General features: G+C 41.7%; 1 protein-coding gene and 1 long non-coding RNA gene across 11 annotated transcripts in view; one reads left to right on the plus strand and one right to left on the minus strand.

Annotated features, from left to right (window-relative positions):
* The window catches only part of mctp1a (multiple C2 domains, transmembrane 1a), a 118,596-nt gene that overhangs the window by 46,979 nt on the left and 44,012 nt on the right, over positions 1-27,605 (plus strand). For 9 of the 10 annotated variants that reach the window (XR_008415568.1, XM_053870996.1, XM_053870993.1 and 6 more), the window contains exons 3-15: positions 2,619-2,761; positions 2,845-2,924; positions 3,636-3,747; positions 4,809-4,847; positions 9,193-9,357; positions 9,620-9,750; positions 10,453-10,639; positions 15,791-15,884; positions 21,731-21,833; positions 22,716-22,818; positions 23,389-23,490; positions 23,769-23,843; positions 26,333-26,452. Coding sequence is in view for 9 of the 10 variants with exons in the window: in XM_053870996.1 (XP_053726971.1) it covers positions 2,619-2,761; positions 2,845-2,924; positions 3,636-3,747; positions 4,809-4,847; positions 9,193-9,357; positions 9,620-9,750; positions 10,453-10,639; positions 15,791-15,884; positions 21,731-21,833; positions 22,716-22,818; positions 23,389-23,490; positions 23,769-23,843; positions 26,333-26,452 (1,454 nt within the window). In the remaining variant the exon portion in view is untranslated. The remainder of the gene's footprint in view (positions 1-2,618; positions 2,762-2,844; positions 2,925-3,635; positions 3,748-4,808; positions 4,848-9,192; positions 9,358-9,619; positions 9,751-10,452; positions 10,640-15,790; positions 15,885-21,730; positions 21,834-22,715; positions 22,819-23,388; positions 23,491-23,768; positions 23,844-26,332; positions 26,453-27,605) is intronic. The other variant, XM_053870992.1, reaches the window with a different exon arrangement.
* Positions 15,093-24,044, minus strand: LOC128762630 (uncharacterized). Its single transcript, XR_008415569.1, has 3 exons — positions 23,671-24,044; positions 15,739-15,869; positions 15,093-15,678 (listed from the first exon to the last, which is right to left on the minus strand). It is a non-coding gene; the product is annotated as an uncharacterized LOC128762630 (long non-coding RNA).

Here is a 27,605-nt window from a genome sequence, read left to right on the forward strand (position 1 = left end):
CTCGGAATGTTTACCCTGTGATGCTTTATTTGAACAGCCTTGTTGTGAAAAGCACAGATTTTAACTTTGCTCACCTCCAACCGACTGTGAGAGGAGATCTATGCGTTCGCTGCGTTTCTATTTTACACTCTGCTGCTTTCTCAAGTGAAGCCTACCAGAGTAGATCCATCCATCACACAGCCTTTCCCCCCACACCTGGTCTGATATAACGCCGATCGGTTATCAATCGACTCACCCCATGACACCTCATTCCCGTTCTTTTGTCGGTGTGAAGTCTTGAAAAGAAATATAAGTGTGGACGGTGATAACTCCTCAGAACACCGCCCACACACTCCAACTCAAGCCTTCGCACACCTACGTTGTTCTCCTACGCAGCCAGGAGGTTCTGAGCTTTCAGCATGAGTGTTTTTTATGGCACCATAAAGTTGGCGCGGTGGGATGTGGAGGATCATCGCTTTTGGTGACGAGCGCCTGGGGAATATTGAGCGTGTGAGACACGAAGATGAAAAGGGAGAGTTTGAGCAGTGGATCGGTCCCACACAGCAGGCAGCTACCACTTCTGTCTCCCAGACTTCTTTTGTAACAAAGTGGTGTGTCTGAAATGCAGCGAAGTGACTCATCCTTTCTATTGTAACGTTTCTTTCTTTGGAACGTTACAAATACAGGCTGTGGTTTTTATTTCAGAAGCAAAAACACTCCTGCCGTTCTTGTTAAGGCACATAATGCAGTGGAAGTTCATCACATTTGATGGTACAAGGATGAAGGGTTGAACCAAATTCCTGTAGGTGAGGCGTTGACTTGTGTGGCTCCCTCTGTGGTTGAATCGCAGCACTGCGCATAAGTGATGTCCCTGACTGACATTTACAAGGGGAAAAAGCTGTCATTTTTCACCGGTTGTTGCCACATGCTTCTTAGAAACAAGGCAGATTATCAATAAGATCTTTGGCAAGTCACTTGGGTTTTCCAGATACTGGCTTCACACACAAATCTGGCTCAGAATGAGTCAGAATGGATGTTGATAATGAGATTTTCCAGCAAATCCTCCTTCAGAGAGGGGCGCTGCTCTCATCTCCTCATCCTTGTTCATCGTCATTGTCGTAGGTTGCCGCAGCAAGTCAGCGCCATCCTCCTTCACTTTGATTTTAATGGCTTTTTTATCATGTATATTTAAAAGGCAATGCCCATTGCATCTTTAACATGCGTTTTTGAGTTATATTTTGTGCTCTGTTTCATAAAAGGAAATGCAAATGAATGAATTGCTCAGTGGATACTGCGGCCTCTCAGTTGTAATTTTCCAGAAGCACGTCATAAAGCGGTTCAACTGTTGGTGCTGTCATGGGTCTGAGTCTTATCCGACAGTTTAATGAAGAAATTATATTGATGTAGTGTGGACAAGTGCCTGTGTGCTTGATCAGCTTTATTTTTATTGCCAATGAAGTTGTACTCTTCCAAGACATGTCAAAATTGGATTAGCTTTGAAACTGTCTGAAAAAAAGGAAAACATATTGTGTAGATTTACTAAAATAAACATGCACATATCTCTGTGTTTGGACATGGTGGGGACCAAGTCCTTGTGTTTATAGTGAACCTCAGTGACAACTGAATCTTTTTTTCTATGTCTGTGTTGTGTGTTTGCATGTTTAATGCGAATTATTTCATGCACGTCTGACTTCCTTAAATAGACTTGTTTAATAATCATAATGTGAGTGGATGTGGCCATCTGTTGGTCACATTTAGACAGTTTCGTGTGCTCCTAAGTCACTGGTGTTTCTGATCTTAAATTCGCTACAATGGTGATATGAGGAATTATTTTCCATACCTGGAAATACATTTGTGCTTGTGGTTGCAATACGTATTGATACATGGATTTGAGTGATCTGGTATCGTAAATACACAACGCTTTATAATTTAACAAAATGCATGCACGACTTAAGAATCTATTTTTTTTATTATTTTCTCCGATGAGAATAAGTTCATATTGCTTTTAGATTTCATTTTTCCGACCTTGAATTTAAGTCAATGGCGCCATCCAGTGTTCAATGCGATACATTACAAAGTGAGCTCTCGGTTTGTGCCATCTTCGGACGCCCTGCTGATTTCAGTGCACTTTTATTTAGTTATCCTAAATAGCCATTATTTTCGATTAAAAAAAAGGTAGAACGTCATGGAACCAAATGAGACAAATGTCTCAATTAATTTCTTTACATCTGTCATTTTCCTCTCATTTAGAACAGTCTGTTCAAATAGACATTAACACAGCAAGTTGTATGTACATTTTCTGGTTTTCTTTCAAATGAGCGAACATATATCATCATAAATAAACAACATACTTTATTAGCCTGTAGCTAAAATTTTAATAAAGAGTTTCATCTTATTAAGCCGGACAATATTTTGCCCTGAAATGGTCGCTGAAAGTTCACTTTAAACAACACTGTAATTACGGATTATTAACAGTTAATATAACTAGTAATAGTTAATATATGTCCCCCAATCTAAAGTGTGACCAGGTGCCCTTATTGATTTGTTACATTGAAGTGATTCAGTGTTGAAGCATTAAAAAAAAACACTTCTGTAGGGCTGAGCTATATTTTCCTAAAGTCTCCTTCTCCCTTCCACAGGTACCAGTGACCCCTATGTGAAATTTAAGATCGCTGGGAAGGAGGTGTTCAGGAGCAAGACCATCCACAAGAACCTTAATCCAGTCTGGGATGAGAGAGTGACTCTTCTGGTGGAAACACTGAGAGAACCCCTGTATGTCAAGGTAGAGCTGCCAAGTCGTGTGTTTTCCAGTGGACACGTGTGGCAGGAAAATGCAGAAAACTCTTCTGTTTATTTCAATCACAGGTCTTTGACTATGACTTTGGACTTCAGGATGACTTTATGGGATCTGCTTACCTTTACCTGGAGTCACTTGAACATCAGAGGTGATTTATCATGTCTGAATGGATTGCAATGTTTTATTGTGGGATCTACAGCCATGGGTCAATGCTGCCCCCTGGCGGCTCGATTCAATAATCTCCTCATATTCAAAACTTGGTGAAAACTACCTAAATATTTCCTGTCAGGTGTGCATGCTTGTGACGCAGCTCCTGCTCTTCTTCTATAAGGTCACAGAGCTTTGATGGCTCTGTGACCTTATATCTTTGGTTGTTACTAGTCCTCAGAGAACAGAAAATTGCTAATCCAGATATAGATTTCAAAACAATGAGGAATCAACTATTATCCATGCTGCCCTGTTATAGAACTGGCTGCTCTTTTGTTCATGTGTGATTCGCCAAGTGTTTTCTGCACCAGTAAGATGGGACTGACTCTAAATGGACCAGATACAAAGGCTTGTTCAGAGCTTAATAAGGTGAATGGGGTGACGCTGGTAATGGACCGGTGTTGTTATAGTTGAGCAAAGGTATGTCCTGAAAGTGCACTCACAAACCAGGAGAATGAATATTTTATCTTATTGTATCATAAATATTGGGCAATAATGGCTGTCAATTACAATATGTGTGGCGATGGCTGGTGATCTGCTCTCTCTGAGTGCTTTTGTTGTTTAGTATTAAATGTTTTTCCACATGTGGTTCAGCAGTACTCCCTGTTCATAATATTTGTACGTTTGTTGGACTCATATTCTGTCTCGGTAGGACTCTGGATGTGACGCTGGACTTGAAGGACCCGCAGTATCCAGATCAAAATTTGGGCAGTCTGGAGCTCAGTGTCAACCTGTCGCCACGAGAGGGAGATGTTCGGGATGCTGTAAGGAAACCTACCTTCTCACACGGCGATTACTTAGCTAGTAACATTTCAGAAAATGTCATAAGAACTGTTAATTTTCCTCACAAATCATATTCTCCTCTTGCAAGGTCGACCAAAGTTCACATGAAAGTTTTCCGGAATGTTTTGGCTTCATTCACGGGAATGTCTTTGGCGTAAACACATGCATAAACAGGAGTGTAGCGACCATGTTCAGTGGAAAAATCCCATGTTCAAAGAGCACTTGATTTCCTCGCCTAATTATTCGCGGCGCCTCTGCGGGCGCTCACTGTTTCAGAGTTGCATTTATTTCTGTTCAATTATTTGTTTGGTTAATTGGACCCCTGCATGCAGCAGCCAGAACAAGGCAGAGTCATGAGGGAAATATTTTATTCCTTTTGATCTGATGTCTTCATTCTGATGCTTATTTAGTTCCCTGGTTCACAGAGTCCACGTTTGACAGAACAAATAAACTCTATTTAGGTTAAGCATCATGTTTCCAACTGTGAAGAAAACGTGTACAAGGTTATACCAGATCATGTCAGATGGCAGTGTCTGTCAGCATCTACTGGCTGTTGGTGGTACTGTAGCGAGACATGCAGGATGAGACAGGCTTTACTTATTGCTATAAAGGTTGAAACTAACTGGAAACTAAGCCATAAAGGACACCACTTTATTGTATTGCCAAAGCATATTTTTAGTTTATACATGTCCCTGCCGTTCTTGTAACACTTTTCAATAGAGAAAAAGGGGTACAAGAATCTGATCTCTTTATTTTGCATGTTTTAAATGTAATTCTTATTTTTGCTAAAATGGAGACTGTTGTGGACGTCAAAGCATCAGGGGCCTCCAGCTAGCGACACGTGTTAAGTGCATGCATTCACGTGATCACCTACTACATCGTAGGAGCTTTCTGAACCTGCATGACTGACAGCAGCCCCACCTTTCTTTAATCACACGGTCATGGCTAACATTTTAACGTCACTTTCCTTTGACCTCTGACCCTGCAGCTTTAAGTGGGAGAAAGTGGGGTTTGCTTTATAACCACTTTGTCTCATTTACAGACCATGCTTTTGAGAAGGAACTGGAAGCGATCTAGTAAGGTAAACTAAACCAGCATGTCACCCCTTCACTCACAAACCCGCACTCTAACCCCTCCCCACACCTCACTGCACCTGCACCCGTCAAGGGCGGATGCAACGATGGAACCTTCCTCTTTCATGGGTGACTTATTGATCACTTTATTGATCATTTATTGAGGTTTAGGATGACTACTGTTATGCTCTGTGATTCACTTTCTTACGTGTGTTCCCACCTTGGGGTCTTAGGGGCTGGACACAATCCCAGCTACTTGGGATGCGCCACCTTGGTTCACTCTCTACTGAATAAAACTGAAATAACTATCATTACATCAGGTTCAAATTGATGTCAAACCAAAGACATCAGAATGTTTGGGAGATTGTACAGCTGACTACTGTGTGGTGACATCGCTGAATAAAGCATCATCTCGCCTTTAAAATCCTTTTATCTTTACCCGCTTTATCAAAGTGTTAAACTCTTTCAAGACTGGCGTCTGCCTCATTGATCTAAATGTTTACCGACTGAAATTCTGCAACAATTTTAGAGTAAGGTTGTCATGAGGGAATGAGCTGTATATGATATAATATATTATATAAGTTTATATAAAGTATAAATGACTTCAAATGGTTTCTGAATATTAGAAAAAACAACAGTGGGCAAAGGAGCTGGAAACAAGAGCAGAACAAGAGGAGTCCTGGATAAGTGAATGAGTAAGTGAATAAGTAACGTTTCAAAATAATTTGAAAAATAAAATAAAAATTAAATGAAATAGATATGACAGCAAACAAAGATGTAATGTAAGACTTCATTAGTGCTTCTGAACAAAACTAATAATAATAATAATAATAATAATATAAACATATCTAGATGAAGAAATGTTGGTGTATCAGGAAAGGTAAAGGAGCAGAAATAAAAATGAATTTGTATTTAATGGCTTTTCTTTTCCCAGAAAGATTATCAGTTTAAGATTGTACTCACTGAGGGCCATTCTGTTTTCCAGAGTCCTTAAATGAAGTATGTCAGCTCGAGTATTAGCATGACTGCTATGCTGGTGTTATTGACCCTTTCCTTTTATGTCTTTATCCATTTTTTTAATGACTTCAGATGGTTTCTGAATGTGTAACTCTGTCATTACTCCTCTTACTTGTCCATATTCTGTCGGTGACACGCCTCTCCTGGGTTTTGGTAGGTGTCCACTTTACATATGTTAGAGCTGAGCTCTCAACTGGGAAGACTGAGTACATCCGTACATCTGCCTTTAGTTCCAAGAATTTCTTCTCAATTCATAGATTTCTATTGGCTTTCTTGTCATGTTGTGTGTATTGTCCCTGTAATAAAATGTAATAGCACAGAAGAATAGCTAGTGTAGTGGTACTGTATGTCCCAACAAGTGATATATGGGCGGAAAACCCACAGTAGGATTCATGGTAACAGCTGTGACAGGATAATGACTTATATCCATAGCAATATCATGATGTAGCAGCCAACACTATGAGAAGGCTGTGACTCCGAGGAGACTCAGGGTTTTGAACTTGCTTATTAGGAAGATACTGTACAGTGAATAGCAATGAAAAATGTGTTGCAAAAATAGATCCATATTGTAAAGATAGTAGGGAAGACTAAAAAGAAAAACATGCCACACACACACACACACAAATCCAAACCTCCACTTGAGCACAGACTCCACTAATCTTGGCAAGAATACCTAGAATTTCCTGTGATTGAAGTAGACATTATGTTTTGCTGAACTCCTAAATCACACCTAGATCTACATTTTCACCCAAAAATATTTGATGAGCACCTAGAGGCCTCGACGCACATTTGATGTGGAAGGATCCGGGCAGGCGTCCTGCTGCATCGTGCTTCCCCAAACCAAGTCTTTGAAGCCTCCAAAGTGGGCCACCCCTCCTGGAATTAGCTCCAACCCTAACTGTGATACCCAACAAATCCACTGCTCCTCAGTCGCACCCTGCGTGCTCCACTGTTGTACAGTTATTTTTACACAACCTCCCTCTCCTTTTAATGAAAACTATTCAAGAAGTAGATCAATTATTATGAGTCAGTGGCATGTTCCCATCCCAGCTCTCTTTTACTTGTATCACACGCCAAACGCCTTAAATCTACACATCAGACTTTGCCACGGAAAGCGTCTGATAAAAGTGAACTCGCTTTTTAATCACTTTGAAAACTTTCGACATCAATGTGCATGAACCCCTTCCTGCAGTGAGCCGACAGAGGCGGAGAGATTTTCTATCCAAATAGCGGCCTCGCTCCGAAGGAGCCACAGCAAAACAATGATTATGATTTTACTCATGCAGGACTTTGCAGCGGCCTCCCGTCATTAGCATTGAGCGAGCAGGAGAAGCTGCGATACGAAGGTTGCTGCACCGGAGGTCGGCCGTGTTGCAGGGAGCCATTCACGTTGTTTAATGTCTGGAGAATGGAAATTAAGATGCTCCGTCTCCAGATCAAAGGGCTGCGCTTGCGAGCCAGGGTTTGTTCAGAGTTTAATGAAATTCATCTGCAAAACAAAAGCTATGCTAATAAATTCTACCCAACAAGGAACGAGCAGAGCAAAGCAAGGAAGAGGAGCGGATTCATTTGATGGATGAATACGCTCTCAAACGCTTTACATAGAAGAATATTCCAGAGGTTAAATAGTCATGTAAGTGGTAGGAAAAGTACATTATAACGCCATCAGCATATTTACTCCGTCTCCTAATTAGAAACTTCACGCACATCCCTGCATTATGCAGCCGTTCGCAATAGTTTTATTCTATTAAATCTTCTTTTTTTCAATAATTTATCAGCCCTTTCATCCGGAGCAGGATTGTCCTGTTGTGAGTCAGCAATACATTCAGAGAAATAAACATTTGTGTTGTTGCCACAGTTGTTGCTCACATGGTGTTCAAAGCACAAGGTGTATTCTTGCATTCTTGAATTGAAGTGAATATGGTAACTGAAAAACGAATTATATTTCAGTAGATACTGCTAGTTTTGGTAATATAGGCCCTAATAAGTTGAAATACAGTAGTACCTGGGTTTTTTAACATCTTGAATTTCAAACAAATTGGAGTTCGAACAAAAATTTTGAGATTTTTTTTGCTTCGGATTTCGAACGAAAATCCAGAAGTCGAACGCCCCCAAAAAAAGCCGGAAAAAGCATAATGTGTGCGGACCGATCAGCCGACCCACGACGCGCTTTGTTATTGTGTATAACCCAGCCTCTGTATGCAGACGTGTCCCGTTAGCTACATTTACTGACTGTTTTTTCTTCATATTGAGGTGTAAAACCTTTCCTGTCTCCACACTGGACCGTGGTAGAGTGTCACAGGGGAGGTGCTCGCTCTCCACACCTCCGAGGCTGGAGCACTCACTCCAGGGTTTGATGTCCTGTTGTGGGCTGGAGCTGGGACAGGGATGAGACGAGTCTGGGACAGAGCGTTACTTGGTTTATGACTTTGTCACAGCCAAACTGCACAGAAGCGCACATTCAGCGCTGGACACGCACCGGGCACCTCTTCACTTCTGGAGAGACGTCACTCACTCGGCAACCCCTCCCACATGCAGCGGCCACACACATAGAGGAACAGCGCACCTGCAGCAGACACTCTACATTCACTCCTACAAAAGACTATTTTAAGGCTTGGAACGCATTACTTCTTTTTCCATTCATTGTAATGGGAAAAATCGAGTCAGATTTCGAACGAATCGCTTCTCAAACGGCCGTCTGGAACGGATTGTGGTCGAGAACCGAGGTACTACTGTACATTAATTGCTAGCTATTTCTGATCACGTATTTTGGTTGTAGAGAAGAAATATTGTTTGGTGCCTTGGAACTGAAATAAACAATGTGAAAAAAGATGAGTACATTTAGGTGTTAGCAAATAGCTCTCTAAAGCATCTGGAAACATTCATTGCATTCACTCATAATGTAACTAATGTGTATATTTAAAAAGTGAGCTTATAGTTCGTCTTTCCCTCATTTAAAATGAAATCTGTTTTGATAAATTCCAAATTGCTAAGGAGCAAAATAGCATGCTTGGCTACATGCTGGGGAAGGGACCAGCTTGCTCCCATCCTTTCATGCAGTTATTAGCTTCATTTATATTTCGGCTGGTAATACATTGTCATCATCTGCTTAGCGGCTACTTTTATTTACATTTATGCACAATGCAGCCGCACACATTCATTTGACCTCCACAAGAAGGTCACATTTGTTTGTTTAATAATTCAGTGTTTATCAGGCAGATGAAAAAGTCTTTATTTATTCCTGTTGTATTTTAAAGTTGGGTATTTTTAAGAACCACTGGTGCACATTTGTTTTGTTTTATTTATTGCTGTGTGTGTGTGTTTGTGCACTTGCAGTATCAGAGCATGCGTTTGTCAGACGTGCACAGGAAAGCACAACTATGGCGGGGTATCGTCAGCATCAGTCTGATTGAAGGCCGTGGCCTCCAGCCCATGGACGCCAACGGCCTCAGTGACCCCTATGTGAAGTTCAGGATGGGACACCAGAAGTATAAGAGTAAGGTAAGACATGCCCAAAGTGTGTGATGATCTTCTTGCATTCGATGAACTTATTGTTCTAAAGACTCATTGTTACAAGCTTTGAACAAGACCGCCTTACATCCTTAAGTCCAAAATGCTCCGTGTGGTAATGTTGCGAGATACTGTTTTTTGTCTTCTCGTATTATCATTGCTTGGTGTTCTGCGCATGTCGTTCTGATTTTCAGTTTTTGTATGACTCAGACTGAGGTGGTCATTCCATTATTAATTTTGACGTCACTTTCAGACAATTGCCAAAACTCTGAACCCTCAGTGGAGAGAGCAGTTTGATTTCCACTTGTACGAGGAGCAGGGAGGCTATGTGGACATCACACTGTGGGACAAAGATGCTGGCAAGAAGGATGACTTCATGGGCAGGTACGGATGCTAGATGTTCGGCTTGTATCGTGGCAATATTTGAAGTCCTTTTTCTTGGAAGTCAACTCCTGATGTTCGTGATCGAATTATATTTATAGTCATTGAGACTTGGAATTCCACAACAATGCCAATCTTTTGTCCTCAAAATGAAGTGCTCCTGGAGCCTTGAGCCATAAAACTATTGACTGTCGTCCAGTGATAACTGTGACTATGATGGTGATGATCAGCCAGTTGTCACAATACCTGGATGACTACCCTCATGTGCCCATCAGTAATGTGATTTGTTTAAAAATAGAGAAATAAAACTAAAAAACTAAAAAGAAAAATGTGTTTAAAATATAATTTATTTTATTTTCGTAAATTATAAATTAGATTATAAAAAAATTAATACATAATTTAGTTTGTCTGGAAATATTGGGAAAAAAAAGTTAAAAAAAAAAAAAATCCTGAACAGTGAACCATGGAAAAAAGAGAAAATGACTGAAATGTGAAAAATAAAATCGCTGAATTTCTTGAAAAAATACAACAAAATAAAAAGTTTTATATGTTGGGAAAAAAAATAAATTACCACCTGCACCCTATCAAAAAGATAAAAAGAAAACAGAAAGTGATAGGTCCATCCATGTCTCTCTCTAAATAAAAATGGATTCAGTTGTGTATCACTTCTGTCCCGTGTTCATCCTCCCTGTGTGTGTTTGTCAGGTGCACCATCGACCTGTCACTCCTAAGCAAAGAACACACACACCGGCTGGACCTGCCGCTGGAAGAAGGCGAAGGAGTGTTGGTGCTGCTAGTTACACTCACCGCATCCGCCGCCGTTTCCATCTCAGACCTGTCAGTCAACATGCTGGACGACTCGCACGAGAGACGCCAGATCACACAGAGATATGTGAGTTGTGCTGCTGTTTGAAGATTTGCTCCTGTGAGCGGGAACACTGTGGGTCCTCGGTTGAGAGCTCAGCTGAAACAAACATGATGCTGCACACTATCAGTACTAACAGATTCTTGTTTATCCATGGTTTGGACCCCCAGTCTAGCAAGAACCATTTACATACTGACTCAGTTGAAAAGGCATTTTTGGAGAATCGAAATTGTCGCCTGCTCATAAACAAAGTGTTGGGAATCCTAGCTCTGTTATGAATGGAGGTTCAATGATCCATTTCTGTGTAGATTTGGAGTATATTTTTCACACACAGATTTAGAGCAAAACAAAAACGCATAAAAGACGAAGAGCCCCATCTGCTCGGGGGCCCTCCGCTCAACACAATGGCTTTGGCCCGTGTTTTTGTCTTACCGTGGTTAACCCTTCGCATGCTGGCATCCCCTCCCTTCAGTCACACATCACTCTCACCTTTCACAACTCTCTCCTGATCCCTTCACTCTTAACATGAATTATTTTGGCTTCACTTTTTATTTTCTTGCCTCATATTTCATGGACGCGCCTCAGCCGGTGTGTGTTTGTGTGTGTAAGCACCAGCAGCGAAGCTCCGCGTGCAAAACATAGCGGCCACGACCTCCATAACCTTGGCGGGCCTTCATTGGCTAGCTGAAAGAGGTCGGCGCCGCTCCTCCGCACTGCAGCGACCTTCTTAGAACAGAGGGGGGAGCTCTAGGACCGATGCATAGTTATGATTCGCCGCTTTCCACTGCCACAAAATGAGGGCGGCCGACGTGTGTTTGTGTGTACATGTGTAATAGGGGGCGAGAGGTAAAGGGTGAGGGTTGCTCTGGAAGGAGAAGGCGTGTAAAAGGAAAAGAAAAAGCTATTTCACCTCTCTCACAACTCGCACAGACCCCGTTTTTCTGCTCGGCTGAAGGCGAGAGATTTTTTCTTCCATCACCTCCTTTTTTCCTGCCTCTTTCTCTTCGCTAGCGCTCCCCATCGCTGCCCTACTCCGGCAGCAGCATCCGCTCTTTGTCTGCTGCCACGTTGGCCCTCCTGGTAGATGAAGGGATGGAGAGATAGAGGGTGATGGAAGGCAGGGGGTTGCAAATGTGAGGACATAGTTAGGTGGTTTTGAAGACATGAATGGTTGCTACCTATTAACATATTCCTTTTCGACAGGCTGCCAGCCTTTCAGTCAAAGAATTTAATAAAGATGTACCTTATCAAAGAAAGCTGATAAGACCAAGTGCCACCACTAATATATAATAGTCCTGCTCACAGCCCTCTAATCGCCCCAATACATGTCTGTCTGTCTGGTTTATTGTGCTCCGCACATTTGTCCTGGTCTGGCTGTATCAAGCTGGAATCAGATGTTCAACAGAAGCCTGGACAAAGTCTGCAGCGCCGCTAATCACAGACACATGAATGCAATAGGAAAAGTCCCGTCAAGGAGGCTGGAGGTGAAGCGGGACGTGATGTCACCATCGCAAATCAAAGAAGAGGAAAGTGTTGCTTCATTAATCCATGGGGAATAGTTTGTAAAAATATTTTTGGTGTGTCTGGTCCAAATGGAGCCTTATGACGGTAAATGAAAGGATTATTTAAGTATGATGTCTGCTGCACTGGATAGCTCTATTAATTCCATGGGATGTGTTGTTTTTGTCACGCTGTGGTGTTGAGTGAAAATTCAAGGGGAGCTTTAGTGTTTTTGTTCTTACTTATCAGGGATGGCTTTTACCCATTTGATACCACAGCCGTGAGGATCGGCCGATACGGATCCGATATCTTCTACTTCCCAGTCAAAAAGTTGTTGTCGATGTTAACTGCTGAATTCGGACTCGTAGCCACCACGTCACTGAAGTTAAGTAAACGTGGAACATGGCAAAAACATTGAAGAAATTAAACAAACAAACACACTAGACTATACACATTGTTTGGAGGAGGAGGACAAGGAGGAGGCGGAGACACTATACTGTTGTGCTGACAGATCTGCTGCTGTCGCTTCACTTTGCCTATTCGTGGCGCGTACGGTGCAGTACATTTGCGCCGTATAAAGTTACGGTGACACTTCAGATTGGGGAACACCCATTAACTATAAGATTATAAACTAATTACTTGCTTATTTGCGGTCAATAATAACTAATTATGACGTTGTTTGGAGCTAAATTTGGGTGACCAATCCTGGATAAAATGTAGTCAGGCAGAATAATATATCAATAAGTAGCTTATAATAATTACAGGCTAATGAGTTGCTATTACACATAAATTGAGCTGTTTATTTTTGGAAATATATGTTCTGTAATCTAAAGTGTGACCAAAATGACTTCATTGGAAATGCGTTAGACAGGTGAGGCCTGTGAGCGCTTGACAAGCCTCATTTGTCTCACGCCGATTGCATCAGATTTGGCAGCCCTGGTCAAACTGACTTGAATCCACATTGTCGGGCAACTTTACCGATGATGTCAAGCATCAAACTTCCTTTCCAGAAATGTATGTCTTTCTCTGTTTTCAGGCAGCATTACATAACTATTTAGGGTAAGTCAAGTGGACATGTGCCATGTATAATTTGATATGTTTCTTAGCATCTGAAATACTATTGATAGCAATGTGCTCTTAGGGACACTGGGGGCAGTAGTGCCCTACCACTGCCTTGCACAGCACATTTTTCTTGATATTCATTCCTTCAGGCTGACACTTTTAGTCTCAAACCTCCTTTACGAGGTAAATATAAAACGCGAGCAATACGGTGTTTTAGAGCAGGAATGCAAATGGTACACATCTTCCTCAGGTAATCAAAAGCGTTTATGTGATTTGCCCTCTCCATGATGGCGCTCTCGGGTCACCCCATGTCAACACTTCTGCCGCGAGCTACTTAAAATGCAGCTGGTGGTATATACGACAGTGTAATGCACTTAGTGAGAATTGCCTTGATGTGCTGTTAGTCACTGTAACCTTTACTTCATCACTAATTACAGTTGCATGGTAGTTGTGAAAAAGGCGGCGAAAGGGAAGGAAGAGATTTATGTTTCATAATGGCAAAAGAGCACAAACGCTAATGGCTCTTAATGGGGCCGAGGTGGCGGCGAGTCGGCTGCGTGAGCGGAGGAGGACGTGGTGACCTACGGTGAAGTGGTGACACTTGACCTGCAGTACCCCTCCTGGCCACTGTGGCCACTAGAGCAGGTCGAAGCTGAAGATCACCACCTGGCTGAGATGCCAGGTGAGATGAGGTGCTGCAGGAAAACCCTTGTCTGGTGTTAGTATTGTGGCAGGAAATGTTGACTGTTCCACAAGACAATGTGCTGAAAAACAGCTGGACAACATCAGATGAAGTTGGCAGTGTTGCATGCAGCTGTAAATGATGTTACGTGTTTTGCATCATTACATTTCATTGTGAAGCCTGGATGGATTTTTTCGTTACCTCATGTGATTCCACTGACAGTATAAATAAGGTTTCAGCTGTTTTGTGACACTATTTGACAGGTCTTTTGGACAGGGAACGTGACGGACTGGGAGCGCCAGCCTTATTTTTGAGTTTTCCATGAATGCTTGCCGCAGAAATACAAAGACATGTTCATTAAAAAGTGAAAGGGACATTTATTATCGCCAAGGAGCAGTTTTGAAAGTGAGAAAACAGGTCAGTGAGGCTGAGATCTCGCTGGTCGCTGGCTGCCCCGTGCCACGTCATGTTGCTTCCCCCTCCCTCTGACCAGCTCTTCTCCTCTCAGACTTCTTCCCTGTCCATCAGTAATCACAACAAGCAGCTGTATCTTCAGAGGAATCATGGCTTCAAATTGAGAGTCAGCCCCCGCCCCCTTCCCCTCCTGGTCTGTACGTCTCTCTTTCACTCACTCTCCCCTCTCATCTGCTTTAGAGAGCTTTTGGACAATGATATCGCTGGAAACAGGCAGAGTCTGACAGAGTTGGTCATAATGAATTAAGTCTGTAGCCTGGCCCGACTCTGAGATTTAAATTATAATTACTCCTGTGGGGATGGAAGGGTTATTGCCAGAGAGAGAGAGAAATAAATTGAAGTGCATTTTCACCCCTGCTTTTAAGGCACGCCGACATGCTCCTCAATTTGGCCTTTTTCTAGGCATGTGTTTATACCTGAGTGAGTGTGAACAAGGGTGAGCTTATTTATTTGTGTGTGTTTGTGTGTGTCCGCCGTGATATAAGATGCTCCTGCGAAGCCACAGAGTGACCAAAACTACTCAATTCATCGACATAAAAAGTCACAAACGGAGTGAATCATGAACCACCTGCTGCATATCTAAGCATTTTGTTAGTTTCCAAAGATGTTTAACCTTCAACCTTAAATTCGGTCGTCGATCATCTGACACTGACTTGAAAACATTGTCCTGAGACTGTTTATGTTATGTAGATAATGAAATTGTTTCAGTCTTAATCCCAGGTACTTGTGTAAAATATGACTGACGCTGTTTTGTTTGACAGATTTTGCTTTATTGTGCAATGATCTAGTAGTTTGAATCAAGTGAGTCAAAAAACAAAACAAAGCCCTGACCTGACCGACAGTTTTTTTTTCACATCATCTGGACCTCTATTGGCTTTAACAGGAGTAAAAACCTAAGGCCTTTTACAACCTTTGTAAAATTGAATTTAAGACCTAACAAAGGATTCCTCTTCACTTCCATTTTTCAAAGTATTTAAAATGCCACACAAGTTTCCTTATTCTAAGATCATCACAGACTTTTAGACCTGGGTGACAAATTCACAATAGAACATTGGTGGTAAAATACATGAATGATTCCCCTGTGCAACCACTTCAGCATCTGTATTCCAATCTTTCAACGATAAGAAAATAGTCATTAAAATGACGGCTAGCTCACTTCATGGGTCCTTATATCAACATGTACTGGAGGTGCTTTTTAAATGGGTGTAGAATTTGAACCGCAAAATGTTCCATGAAATTACTTTGTATTTGGGCCTTCAGTTTGACATGTGTGGAAGAATTCTGTTTCTTGTCATGTCAGCTTTTACGCTTGCAATACATTACATTTGTAAGTTCTTCAGCTTCTTTCCTGATGAAAGATCTGTTCATTATTCATCTGTGTGCCACTCAAGCGCCACATTGTTCTCACCTTCTCCTCCATTTGTCAAGCCCAGCTTGCTGACAAGTGTGTCACATTTCAGAGCCTGTGGAGGTCATTCCACAACCTGAAAGATGTCGGCATGGTTCAGGTGAAGGTCATCCGGGCGGAGGGACTGATGGCTGCCGATGTTACAGGTAAGATCGTGAAATTCATTCAGGCATCCATATGAGCATACATCATGAGAATATTGGTTATGAACAGGCAAAACGTTACTAACATGAAGGTGTCTTAAGATCCATCAGAAAAAAACATCTCTTTTTAAAGATGAAATATCACGTGGTCAAACATACTCAAATTAAGTGGAACCATCGACACAAACGGATAACACATAACACATCATGGAGGTGGACATGAACATGACGGTGTTTGATGTGTTGTTCTCATGTTATTCTGTTTCTCTATCAATTCTTGACAGGCAGAAACCCTGTTACGGGCCTTAAAAGAAAAGGTCCGCTCATTTATCGCCCCCATAACTAACAGACCTACACCACAGTGTATACATTGTGCTCGACAGAGGTTGCATGACCTTACTGACACACATGCAGTGTCAGACTGACCCCCTGTAAAGAGGACAGTAATGGTGTCAGAGAGCCCATAGTTATTGATGAACTTGTATGACATTCTCCACAATCGGGCAAAGAAACAAAATTGGTGGAGAGAGGAATCCGAGTGTGCTGCAGCGTCACTGCAAGATGCTCCTGGGTCCAGCTCATGACCAGCCTTAGTGGAGTGTAAATGTTCACCCTGTGCCTGGTATAACAGGACTATACTGTACTACCGAAAACAAGTTCAGTCGCCCAAAAAAAAGAAGAATAAAAGTGCTGAAATGAAATGTTGTCTCATTGAGCATTAGTAGTAATCCTTTCTTATCCATGTGGTGAGACACATTAATATAATATGATGCCTTCAGCTCCTCCTTTGGAGGTTTTATGGTGCTCAGTAAAAAGTTTCCCTTTGTCAAAGTTGGCTGGTATTTAAGGTGCATCTACCTCTGCAAACCTGGCAACTTATAAGTCATAAAACCGCCATTATACCGACTGTATTCCCCTCAAGACTTACATCCTTGTTTTGCAATTGCAATGGATAACCACCACCTATTTTTGCCTGCTGTTGGACACTGAAAAATGGCAGTGACACAACTCGGCATAAATCTTCCGGAAATACATAAGTCTGTGTAATTACTGTTTAAGGGATGGTCGTCTGCGAGGAAGCTCATTGAGATTTAAAGTCTACTTTGTGTGGGACGCTAAATTTGTCTTCGCATTTTTAGAAAAGATGCCTCCTCCTCATTTGAATAATAGAGAAAAAGTGTGCGTTTGAACCTACAAATCTCTCTCCCTCCTCCTGCTCTTTCTCGACTCGCTCTCTCGGAATCCTCCGTTCTCCATTAATTCTTAGTTTTAATTAGGTCTACAGTGGACAGGCCTAGTTTTTCACACTGTATTATCTAGTGTGTGGGTGTGTGTCGACTTGGGCTTCTTCTCCATTTTAAACAGCCCAAGTCCCGCTAGCAAACAGAGAGTGGATTTGGGTTATTGTGTTGAGTGACTGGTGTAACCAGAGAGCAAAACTAGCGACTCAACTGTGCCGTTGCTTCACGCGGGGCAGAGATTTGGTCCTTGTTTCCCAGTCAGTCATGATAGCTTCTGAAACATTTAAGAGTCTATTTCAGTGGAAATATGCCGCTAAATGTTTGATGATGTTTGTCTCGCACGATTTATGCCGATGTATTGGTACTAGAAATCACAAGACTTTTAAAGCTCACAGAAACTCCATAAAGTTTGTGATCTTAAGACATTGAGTCCCAGCTTTCTGTGGTACATGTGTTATTTTATGATCAGATTGGAAGTGGATAGTTTAGAGTGTTCTTAATGCAAATAAACAAAGGAACAAAATCATATTTTATATATATATATATATATATATATATATATATATATATATATATATATATATATATATATATATATATATATATATATATATATATATATATATAGGGCAAAAATAGGTGGTGGTTATCCATTGCAATTGCAAAACAAGGATGTAAGTCTTGAGGGAATACAGTAGGTATGATGGAGGTTTTATAACTTATAAGTTGCCAGGTTTGCAGAGGTAGATGCACCTTAAATACCAGCCAACTTTGACAAAGGGAAACTTTTTACTGAGCACCATAAAACCTCCAAAGGAGGGGCTCCAGACATCATATTATATTAATGTGTCTCACCACATGGATAAGAAAGGATTCTATATTACTATATTAATTATTACTATATTATATATATATATATATATATATATATATATATATAGATAGATACATTTTGGTCTCAATTGTGGGAAAAATTTGGATTGTTACTGGATTGTCAATGCTCTTGTTCCGACAATATCATAACAATTATTCAGAAGGCATTTTTTGAACAGGTTCAGCAAGTGGTTTTGCATAGAAACAAAAAGCGAATTAAAAATGTCATTTGAGCATCGTTCACTATGATAGAAAAATGGTATTACAGTACGTTTTCAGCCTCATCTAGGTGGTCAGAGTCTCTGTGAAGCTTGTGGAGGTGAATGGCGCTGGTGAGCCAACAGGCTGTGAGACATTGTGTTCCCGTCATCATTTGTGCGCACGAATACGTGTGTGTTTGGCTGGGTGTGTGTGTGTCACTGGCAGAAACAATTGCTCTGTAAGAGCCACATAAGAGCCCTCACCGCATGAACACCCCATTTTAACAGCTCAGAGCAAGAGAGGGTCGGGAGCAAGGTGAGAGACACACAGAGGACAGACAGACAGGCGGAGAGCGATAGAGAAGAGGTCAGCGCAGAGAAAGAGTCCTCCTATTCATGCTGCCCATCTCCTCCTGTCTTTCCTCCTCCTCCTCTTCGCTGCAATTGCTCTCTCTCCATCGCTCTCTCTCTCTCTGTCTCCTCTCTGCCCATTTCTCTCTCTCTAATTGAAGTGTTTTTGTGGAGTAGCCCCACTCCAGCCTGAGAAGGATAACTGAAAATAGTCTCTAAAACCAACAATCACTTTTGTCTGCCTGTTCTTTTTCCCACTGAGTGGCTGCTACTATACAGTTAGAGTATTTCAATAGTGAGACACACACACACACCGAGACACACCTCCACACATGTTTGTATCTCTATCCTTGTGGGGACCTCTCATTGCCATAATGCCAACACCAGCCTCTTCTACTGAACCTGAACCAGGACTCGGAACCAAATATTATAATGCCCCAGTTATTTTCATCCACAAATGAGACATTTTTGCCGGTCCTCACAAGTCGGTCTATTTCCAAGAACGAGTCCCCACAAGGGTAGCTATACAAGCACAGACAATTACACTTGTCACGTCAAAACTGTGGCTTCTTGTCATAAGAGTGTAGTAAATATATAGAGTCAATACGACAAGGCTGTGAAGTAATGAAAGGTGCGGACTATTTTTGTTCATTTATTAATTTTATTAATGCTGTTGTTGGGAAAAAAGTGATGACTAGAATTAGGATAAGAAACTGAACACTTGATGCACACTGTAGAAACTCGGGACTTAATTTATTTTCTTTAAAACTATTTATTTCTGTGAAATGTACTTCCATCATTTTGTGAAACTGACTAAAGTTGCTTTACTTGTTACTTTATTGGGACCTTCCCAGCAGAAAGTCTGTTGGAAATTGTTGTGTATTGCAAGAAGCTTGTGCTTGAAATGAAGTACTATAAACTGAACTTCCTTTGGAGGAACCTCATAATTCACAATAAAGAGTCTCTAGACGAGAAGCTCTCATGTCCTGAGATATTGTTTGAGACTGAGAGGGCAGTGACTTTGTTAATATTTTCAAAATTAAATGCAGTAATTACAGAATCTGTCTCCTCAGAGTCAGAGCAGAGCTGACGCTGTTTCCATCACCGACTTCCTTTGGAAGGCGAGTCCATGCCAGAGTAGAATAATGAGTAAACCTAATAAAATTAAGATGAAAAAAGCTGGATTTTTCAAAAACTCTGATGACACAAGGTAATATTTTCTCGCTCCCGAATTGAAAAGCCTCCTGCAAGCAATTACAGCATGCTCCCTCATCTCCGTAGCATATTCATCCTCCACACTTATCTCAGGACACACACAAATGAGTTTGAGCCAGCTCCACGCCACAAAACCCCTCTGGAGGCGAGACGCTGCACCAGAGGAGGGAAGGAGGAGGCCGCGGGGGGGGGAGGAGTTTTGCTTGGACATTACCTGGATCATCGCTGAGTGACGCTCAAACCCGAGCGTGTAATAGGTGAAGACAGCTGCCTCTGGTGCCGGCGGCCAGTGAGGTGAAAGTTCATCGCCAGTGACAGCTAGGCTGCAGCACAGCCTGTCATGCCATTAAAAAAGTGAATATCAAGCCCAAAATGGGGGAGGGACGACGTCTCACCGAAAATAATTCCCACCTCTTCATTTGGGTGGCTGCATTTCAATTCCATCAAAGCGGATTTGTCGCGTAATGGTTTGTTTAAACAGCTAATCCGTGACAATTAAGACAACTATAGTTGATGTACAAATAATTCCAATCTAGTTGAATTCCCATGAAACTATTTGCAACAGTCAGTCAGATCTATAAAAAAATACATCAAAAAAACATCCATGGACAAACTGTTAAAATCACTCTGCTGATGTGATGGTGTGGCCAATTCAAAGAGAAACGTCCTCTGCCTTTTGTCAGATTTAACGCATGCACTTTTCTGTTGTGAGTCGCACCTGTCAATATCCGTGCAGCGCCATCCGTCCAGGCACAACAGATATGAAAGGTAACACCTACGGCTCGGCATTGATCACTGTGACATTTACTGTGCACACCCACTAAATGTCCTGCCCTTGTCACAACATTTGAGGAAAATCACACCAATCAATGACAGTCTCTCTCTCACACACACACACACACACTCACACACTTCTACCGCTTCCTTTGTGGGGACATTTCATTGACATCATGCTTTCCCCAGCTTCTCATCTGAAACGTAGCCATCTTAAACAAATGGCTACAGTGAGCTATGACTCTTAACCAAACGTAAACCCAATTTTATAACCTAGTTGTTTTGACTTTTTCATTCTGAAAGTGAGGATTGTTGTTGTGAGGACATCCTGATACACACAACACACAGAGGCACATGTTTGTGTGTTTTTGTGGGCACATTTCATTGACTTTCACCCTAAACCTAACCATCCTAAACAAATCCTTCACCAGGACTCTCAACCAAACCTAAATTGAATTATAATGTCACAGTTATTTTGAAGTTTTAATCCGCAAATTGAGGCTGAACCTCGTGGGGACTGGCAAGAGGTCGCCACAAATTGCCCCAAATAGCAAGAGGTCCCCACAAGGAGGTGTCTTTCCAAGAATTGGTCCTCACAACTATGGCTGTACAAGTTCGCACACACACACTCACTTTTATAGGTATGCATACATGATAATACATGATTTAAATAAACAATACAACAAATAATTATAGCTTTTTGCACCAAATAATTTCAGTAAAATCATTGTTTCTTTTTGGAGGGGCGTTTTTCTGCCATTATTATTAAACAAACATTCTTCACCCAGCCTGAATGATTGATGTGAGTCTGATTTTTTTTTTCTCGACTGTCACCAGCAAATCTTTTGTTATGGATCAATTACTCGAATCCCTTTATCAACTTCTGCCGAACTGAGGCACATCAGCAGCCGGCGTCTCTCTCTCCTCCCCCTCTGCCTCAGAGCAGAGTTGTCCCGCAGCTTATCTGCCACTAGTCCAGGAGAGACATGCAGCCGCTCGGCTGATATACTGTTTTTAATGTATGTGGCTATAAATGAGAAAAAATGTCATTACAATTCCGATAAGTCCGGGAGGCTGGGGGCCTCCTGGCGTGCAGTGGGAGTGTGATGCCACCAGCTGGATTGAAGACGCATTCAAGTCACTTGTGTCTTTTTGTCATTGATAGTATTGAATGTGTTTTTTTATTTTATCTTAGGGAAAAGTGATCCTTTCTGTGTGGTGGAATTGAGCAATGACCGTCTTCAGACACACACCGTTTACAAGAACCTTAATCCAGAGTGGAACAAGGTCTTCACTTTGTGAGTCAAAGCACATGAATCCATCCACACACACACACACACACAACACACACACACACACTCATAACAGTACAATTTGGCTGTCTGCTAATGAGCGATAGCATTAAAATATTGTAATAAATAATAGTAATCTATGATCTTGAGTGCAATGATATCAGTTCTAACAATTGTGTTTATGTTTAATAATGACAGTAGTATACTGTTTCATTTTAATTCATCATGTCGAGCATCTCTTCTGATGAACGTATAGGTATCTGCCAGGAAAATCGTGCAAACAATGCAATATTCATCGTGATTAAAAATAGATAAGTAAATACATAAATAAATAAAAATTCTACTTCTGACTATAATTACAAAATTTGTTCACTCTATCAACGAATTAAAGTCGGGTGGCTACTTTTTATTTGTCAAACTATACTATACTGCTATAACTATACTATACTAAACTGCTATAATGAAAATTATTATAAATATAATATAATAATATATTGAGTGTATATATATATATATATATATATATATATATATATATATATATATATATATATATATATATATATATATATGCACACACACACACACACACACACAAAAACACTCCACAATAAGCTAAGAGTCATCTAATAATCAGATTGAGATTAATTGAATTCCCAGCGATGGGATGTTAATTTAGTCACCCTCCGATCTATATATTTCTCTTAGCCTCCTTTCTATACATATCATCACCTGTTCCTTGTAGCCTAGTTTTTCACAGTGACTTTCACTTGTGAAGTGGTGCGAGCACGTGAGTATCCAAAACAGCATTAAAAAGCTATAAGTGAACTTGCAAGGTTATTGTATTTGAAGTTATTGTCCACTCATATTGCATTGTTTTGTGTCCAGTAACGTGAAGGATATTCACTCAGTGCTGGAGGTCACCGTTTACGACGAGGATCGAGACAGAAGTGCCGACTTCCTAGGAAAAGTGGCTATTCCTCTACTTAATGTGAGTCAAAGGAAGATTTCTGCGTCTGTGTTTTTTTTTTTTTCTTCATCCCGGTGGGAATACTAAAGAGAACGTAGAGGAACTAAGAGAATGGAAATACATCGCAGTGGATATAAAAAGCAGCGGTTATTTTTGCTCCTCCATAGATGAGACTGTTATTATTTCACAAGGAATAAAAGCTGATGGCAAGGAGCGGAAAATAAATACAAAAGCTAAGCTAAAAAAAGAGAGATTGATAGGTGAGGCGAGTGAGAGATGCGGAAGATGTCACTGATCAAGAGGCTGAATGACACAATTTAGACAGTAAAGGAAAGACAGAAGAGTGTCTCTCATGTTAAAAAAAATATATTGTGTGTCTAATATCCCCGCTGCACTGTACTATTCCCCAGGATAGTTAATTTCTCGGTGACAGAGTGGCGCTGCAGCGGGTAATGAACAGGTACTTGTCAGAGTTGCCACAGTTGTTTTGGGTTCCCTGTCAGCGCCAGCAGCTGGGGTTCAAAGGTGGCCCGGGGAGCCGATTCAGCCGGGTATTGCCAGACAGACGCCTGTCATGTCCCTTTCCCACAGATCCAAAATGGAGAGCGCAAAGCCTACGTCTTGAAAAGCAAGGAGCTGACAGGGCCAACCAAAGGGGTCATCTTCCTCGAAATAGATGTGATTTTTAACGCTGTAAGTCTTTCTTGATTTTTTTTTCTTAATATACTTTGCCCCCCCACCCTCTCCATTCTCCTCTCCCCTCCCACCCTGCTGTGTCATTTCTTGTCCCTCGTCCTTGTTTTTGGGTTTAATTGTGGAAGACTCCCTCTTTGTTTGCCAATCGCTGTGTGTGTCCTGCAGCAGCCATCTTACCGCTCGCTCGTGCTCTTTCCTCTGACATGGGCTCTGCTCCACGCATGTGCGTCACGTTCTTGATCAGTTTGAATCCTCACCACTTGTTCCTCCGGCAGGTGAAGGCTGGTCTCCGAACGTTGATCCCCATCGAGCAGAAGTACATTGAGGAGGAACCGCGGGTGTCCAAACAGGTACTTTGACAGCCGGAACTTCTGCTCTCTTTTCATCACTTCTGCCGGAAGACTGGCGTCATGTAATGTCACAACTGTGTAGGAAGATGCAACAAGGTGGCTGAAGGGAGAACAGCAGCATTTTTGTTTCTCTGCCTCCTCGCTGCCTTTGCTGGTGGCTGGCCCCCCTCTGATCCACTCTGACTGGTGAATAGAAATGTCAAGCTGTCTACTCTGGGGTGCATAAGTAGATTGGCCATCCTTATAGTTTGTCCTTCGCCGCCACTGCTTTGCACTTTGTTGTCACGCTGCTCAGTGTGGCCATATCACAAAGGAGTGAAAGGCAGAGCCAGGCCTCCATCAGACGTGTCATACGAGCCACGCCGAACAGCCGCTGCGTCCCCTAACCTCGGGTGGTCAAATCCAATCACAATGGTCATGTGTGAAGTCGCAGAAAAAAAAGAGCTATATCAATGAGTTTGACTTCTAAGTTTTTCATGGGTGCTTATTATCTTATCTATCCGTTTTGGTGTTGTCATAATTGTTGTCTATATTACACAGAGAAACACACTTGTTTTTCCTGCTGGAAGCTCGCACTTCTTTCCATGTGGGAATAAACTGACCCTTTTAAATGTTTATTTTCTGGTAAGGGTTTTGAAAAATTAGGCGGGGGATACTTGGCTGAACCATTCAGCAGCATGTGCTTAAATCATGGGAGTCAAAATACACACTCCTACTTGGGTGTTTTCACCACTTTTACTAAGATTGACTTGCTTTGCTATCAATTTTTAGTCAAAATGCAACTATATATGATAAAATAAACACACATCCATATCAGATGTGTGTTTATTTCATCATCTGTGAAGTGTCCAGTTTCATATGGATCTATAGCTGTAAGTATAAAAAACCTAGAACCATGATCTGGTTCAAACAGTGTCGGGGAAAACTATCTTCTGTGATGTCATCTTGATTTTTTTCATTGCCAAAGCTTGTGGTCAGTATTTTATGAGTTATGACTGCGATAATGACAAAAGTATCCCTGTCTCGCAGTAGTAAAGAGTAGTAAAGACAATTCCTGGATCCATGTGGTGTCTGTGGTCTGGATCAGTTTCCAACTCTAGTCACGTGATCTCATGTGTGTCAAATTGGTCCAAGACATTTTGAGCTACGTTGCGAACAAATAAACAAACACCAGATTATTAGATGTTTTCTTATCACGTACATGTGACAGGAAGAACAAGTGTTCAGTACTGAAATCTGTGGAGCCAAATGACGTGAATACAATGTTGGATAAAATAAAAAAAATGACGATGCGTGTTCAACATTACTTTATTTATATCTTCAACACTTACACTCCACCAGGGAGGCTGTTTAATTTTCACCCAAAGTTAACACGCAGAGCATTCAGCATTTTGATAGAATAACTCAAGGCATGCTGGTATTATTCATCAACAATCATGAAGGCAACGTCGCTGGCGAGGAGAAGTGTAAATCCACCGCCTTGCTGTCCTCAGGTTCCACTGGATCTCAGCAGGAAACCGCAGTCATCTTCAGTTTAGCGACGACATGTTTGGGAAGTAACATCCTGGTTCCATCTGAAGCATGAAAAAGCCACACTGGAGATCCCACACAGTTCGTGCCAGGCCACTCATATTTAAAACTCTTTCCAAAGAGTTAAATAATGGCCTAGAATTCTCGGAGATGGTTTTTCCTTCGGGAGAACTCTCTCCTGTTGATGACCTGATTGGGAGGTTTTCTTTTTTGCAGCAGCTGGGATGTTATTCCCTCAATGGTCCGCAGCTCAGGGGAGGACAGTTGTCTCTTCTTTGGCCAAGTGCCTGCAGAACCCACAGGGAGAAGAGTCAGACGTCTACTCTGGGAACTGTAATGCTCATACAGGGACCGTACATCATCTGATGACACTTGGATTTATGAGAAAAGTACTTGTGATGCTTTTCGTAAAGTGGCGTTTGAACTCAAGTGTGTAAAGTGCCATAGTGTTTTTTTTTCCTCAATCATGAAGTGCTGTAAACAAGGATTCAGTGGTTACTTCTACTTTGCATTCTTTTATTGAACTCAGTGACATTATGTAAGACACTACAGTATCAAGGGCATAGTTTAAACAATGGAACAGTGGTTAGGATTTTGACAAAATATATTCATTTCTATTTTCTACATGGAGAAATTGGTCATGTCATTGATACAAATGACTAAAAAGTGTTATGTTGCTTCAGAAAAGTACATTGTGATTCACCATAGTGGTCCATTTGCCAGCCACCATTAAAGCTGTGCGCTGAGTGAGTCTTATCAAGTTTTATCAAAAGTTGTTTGGACTTTGGAGATTGAAGTACTTGAGCGATTAAAACAATGCTGTTACGTCTTTTCATTGATGCATCGTGCTGAGAAATGTAAGCCTGTTTGTGCTCATGCACGGATCGTGAACATTCACCAGAGCGTGCGTTTCCACTCCTGACTTGTATGACATCATCACTTTCTTTCTCCATCTCCAGCTGTTGTTACGAAACTTCAACCGGGTCCGGCGCTGCATCATGTTCCTGATCAACACGGGCTGCTACATTAATAGCTGCTTCGAATGGGAGTCACCACAGAGAAGCATCTGTGCCTTCGTGGTATGTGGCTTTTTTGTTTCCTTTCCTGGAGAAACCTTGTTATCATGTTACCAACCTAATGTTACCATGATTTACATTTAGATTCGTGTCTCCCTGGTCAAACCAGACTTGATTCCATGAGCGAACCACCATAACATGGATTTGTTTCTGACCTTCTCAAACCTTGAAGTATACTCAGACACAATTCTAAATGATGTTCGGGAATTCTTGGCAGCTTTCCTTTTCTCTTCTGCGATGAGTCTGGTACTAAAAGGTGAAGCATAATTGGACATTTCTGCGGCGCAGTAGTGAGCAGTTACATGATGGGTCCTTTCTCAAAGATGACAAGGAGCCATTTAAACTTGTCTGTGTCCTGACTTAAGCAGCTCTCGGACATGTGGGCCCTGCCTGGTGACGTGGGAGTGAGGTGTGTGTCTGTACAGCGGCGAGATTAGATGGCAGCAGAGGTGTGTGTGTGTGTGTTGGGTTCTACAGCAGGTCAGAGTGTCACAGCAAGACACGGGTCAGAAGAGACCAAGTATCGATCAGTTAACATTTCACTTCGGCGGGTGCAAGTGCAGCCGTCAGCCTGAACTCACGCGTTGTCTCAAAACACTGGATCTTTTTGGTCTTATCTTCAGGAAATGAAGCAGAGGTACCACAGAAAACGGTGTCACTCAAGAGTAACCGAACTATATGGTGATTGGAAGCGTAGCCTTGGGCGCCCGACGCATATATCTATTCTCCTCTTGTTCTCTATTTAGAAAGAAACCTACAGCTGCTGTTTCCTTATATTCATATTCCTGTTGTGCTCCTTCTCGTTCAGACCATTTATAAGAACCTTTTTTCTAGGCCAAGGACAGGATGTTTGATAGTTTCAAGAAAGTCTGAAATTTAGGTGTCATGTGTGGCCCCCCCTCCCACGCTCTTTTGTGATTCTGTTTTCATAGGAGTATGCACTTAGCTAAAAGCATCAGAGTATTTAGGACCTCTCCTCCGCACAGGTACTCCCTCCCGCTCTTCCCTTCCATTTCCTCATGCCTCTCTCATTTCTCCCTCACTTTGAGAGGCCTCTTAATCACTTCGCTCATCTCTTTAAGTGGGTTTTTATGGGGGGCCATCTGGCCAAGGTGGTGCGTTGATGAAGGTGCACGGCTGTGTGTGATTACAAGCA

The sequence above is a fragment of the Synchiropus splendidus genome, chromosome 7 (genome assembly GCF_027744825.2).
Source record: "Synchiropus splendidus isolate RoL2022-P1 chromosome 7, RoL_Sspl_1.0, whole genome shotgun sequence".
Lineage (NCBI taxonomy): Eukaryota > Metazoa > Chordata > Actinopteri > Syngnathiformes > Callionymidae > Synchiropus > Synchiropus splendidus.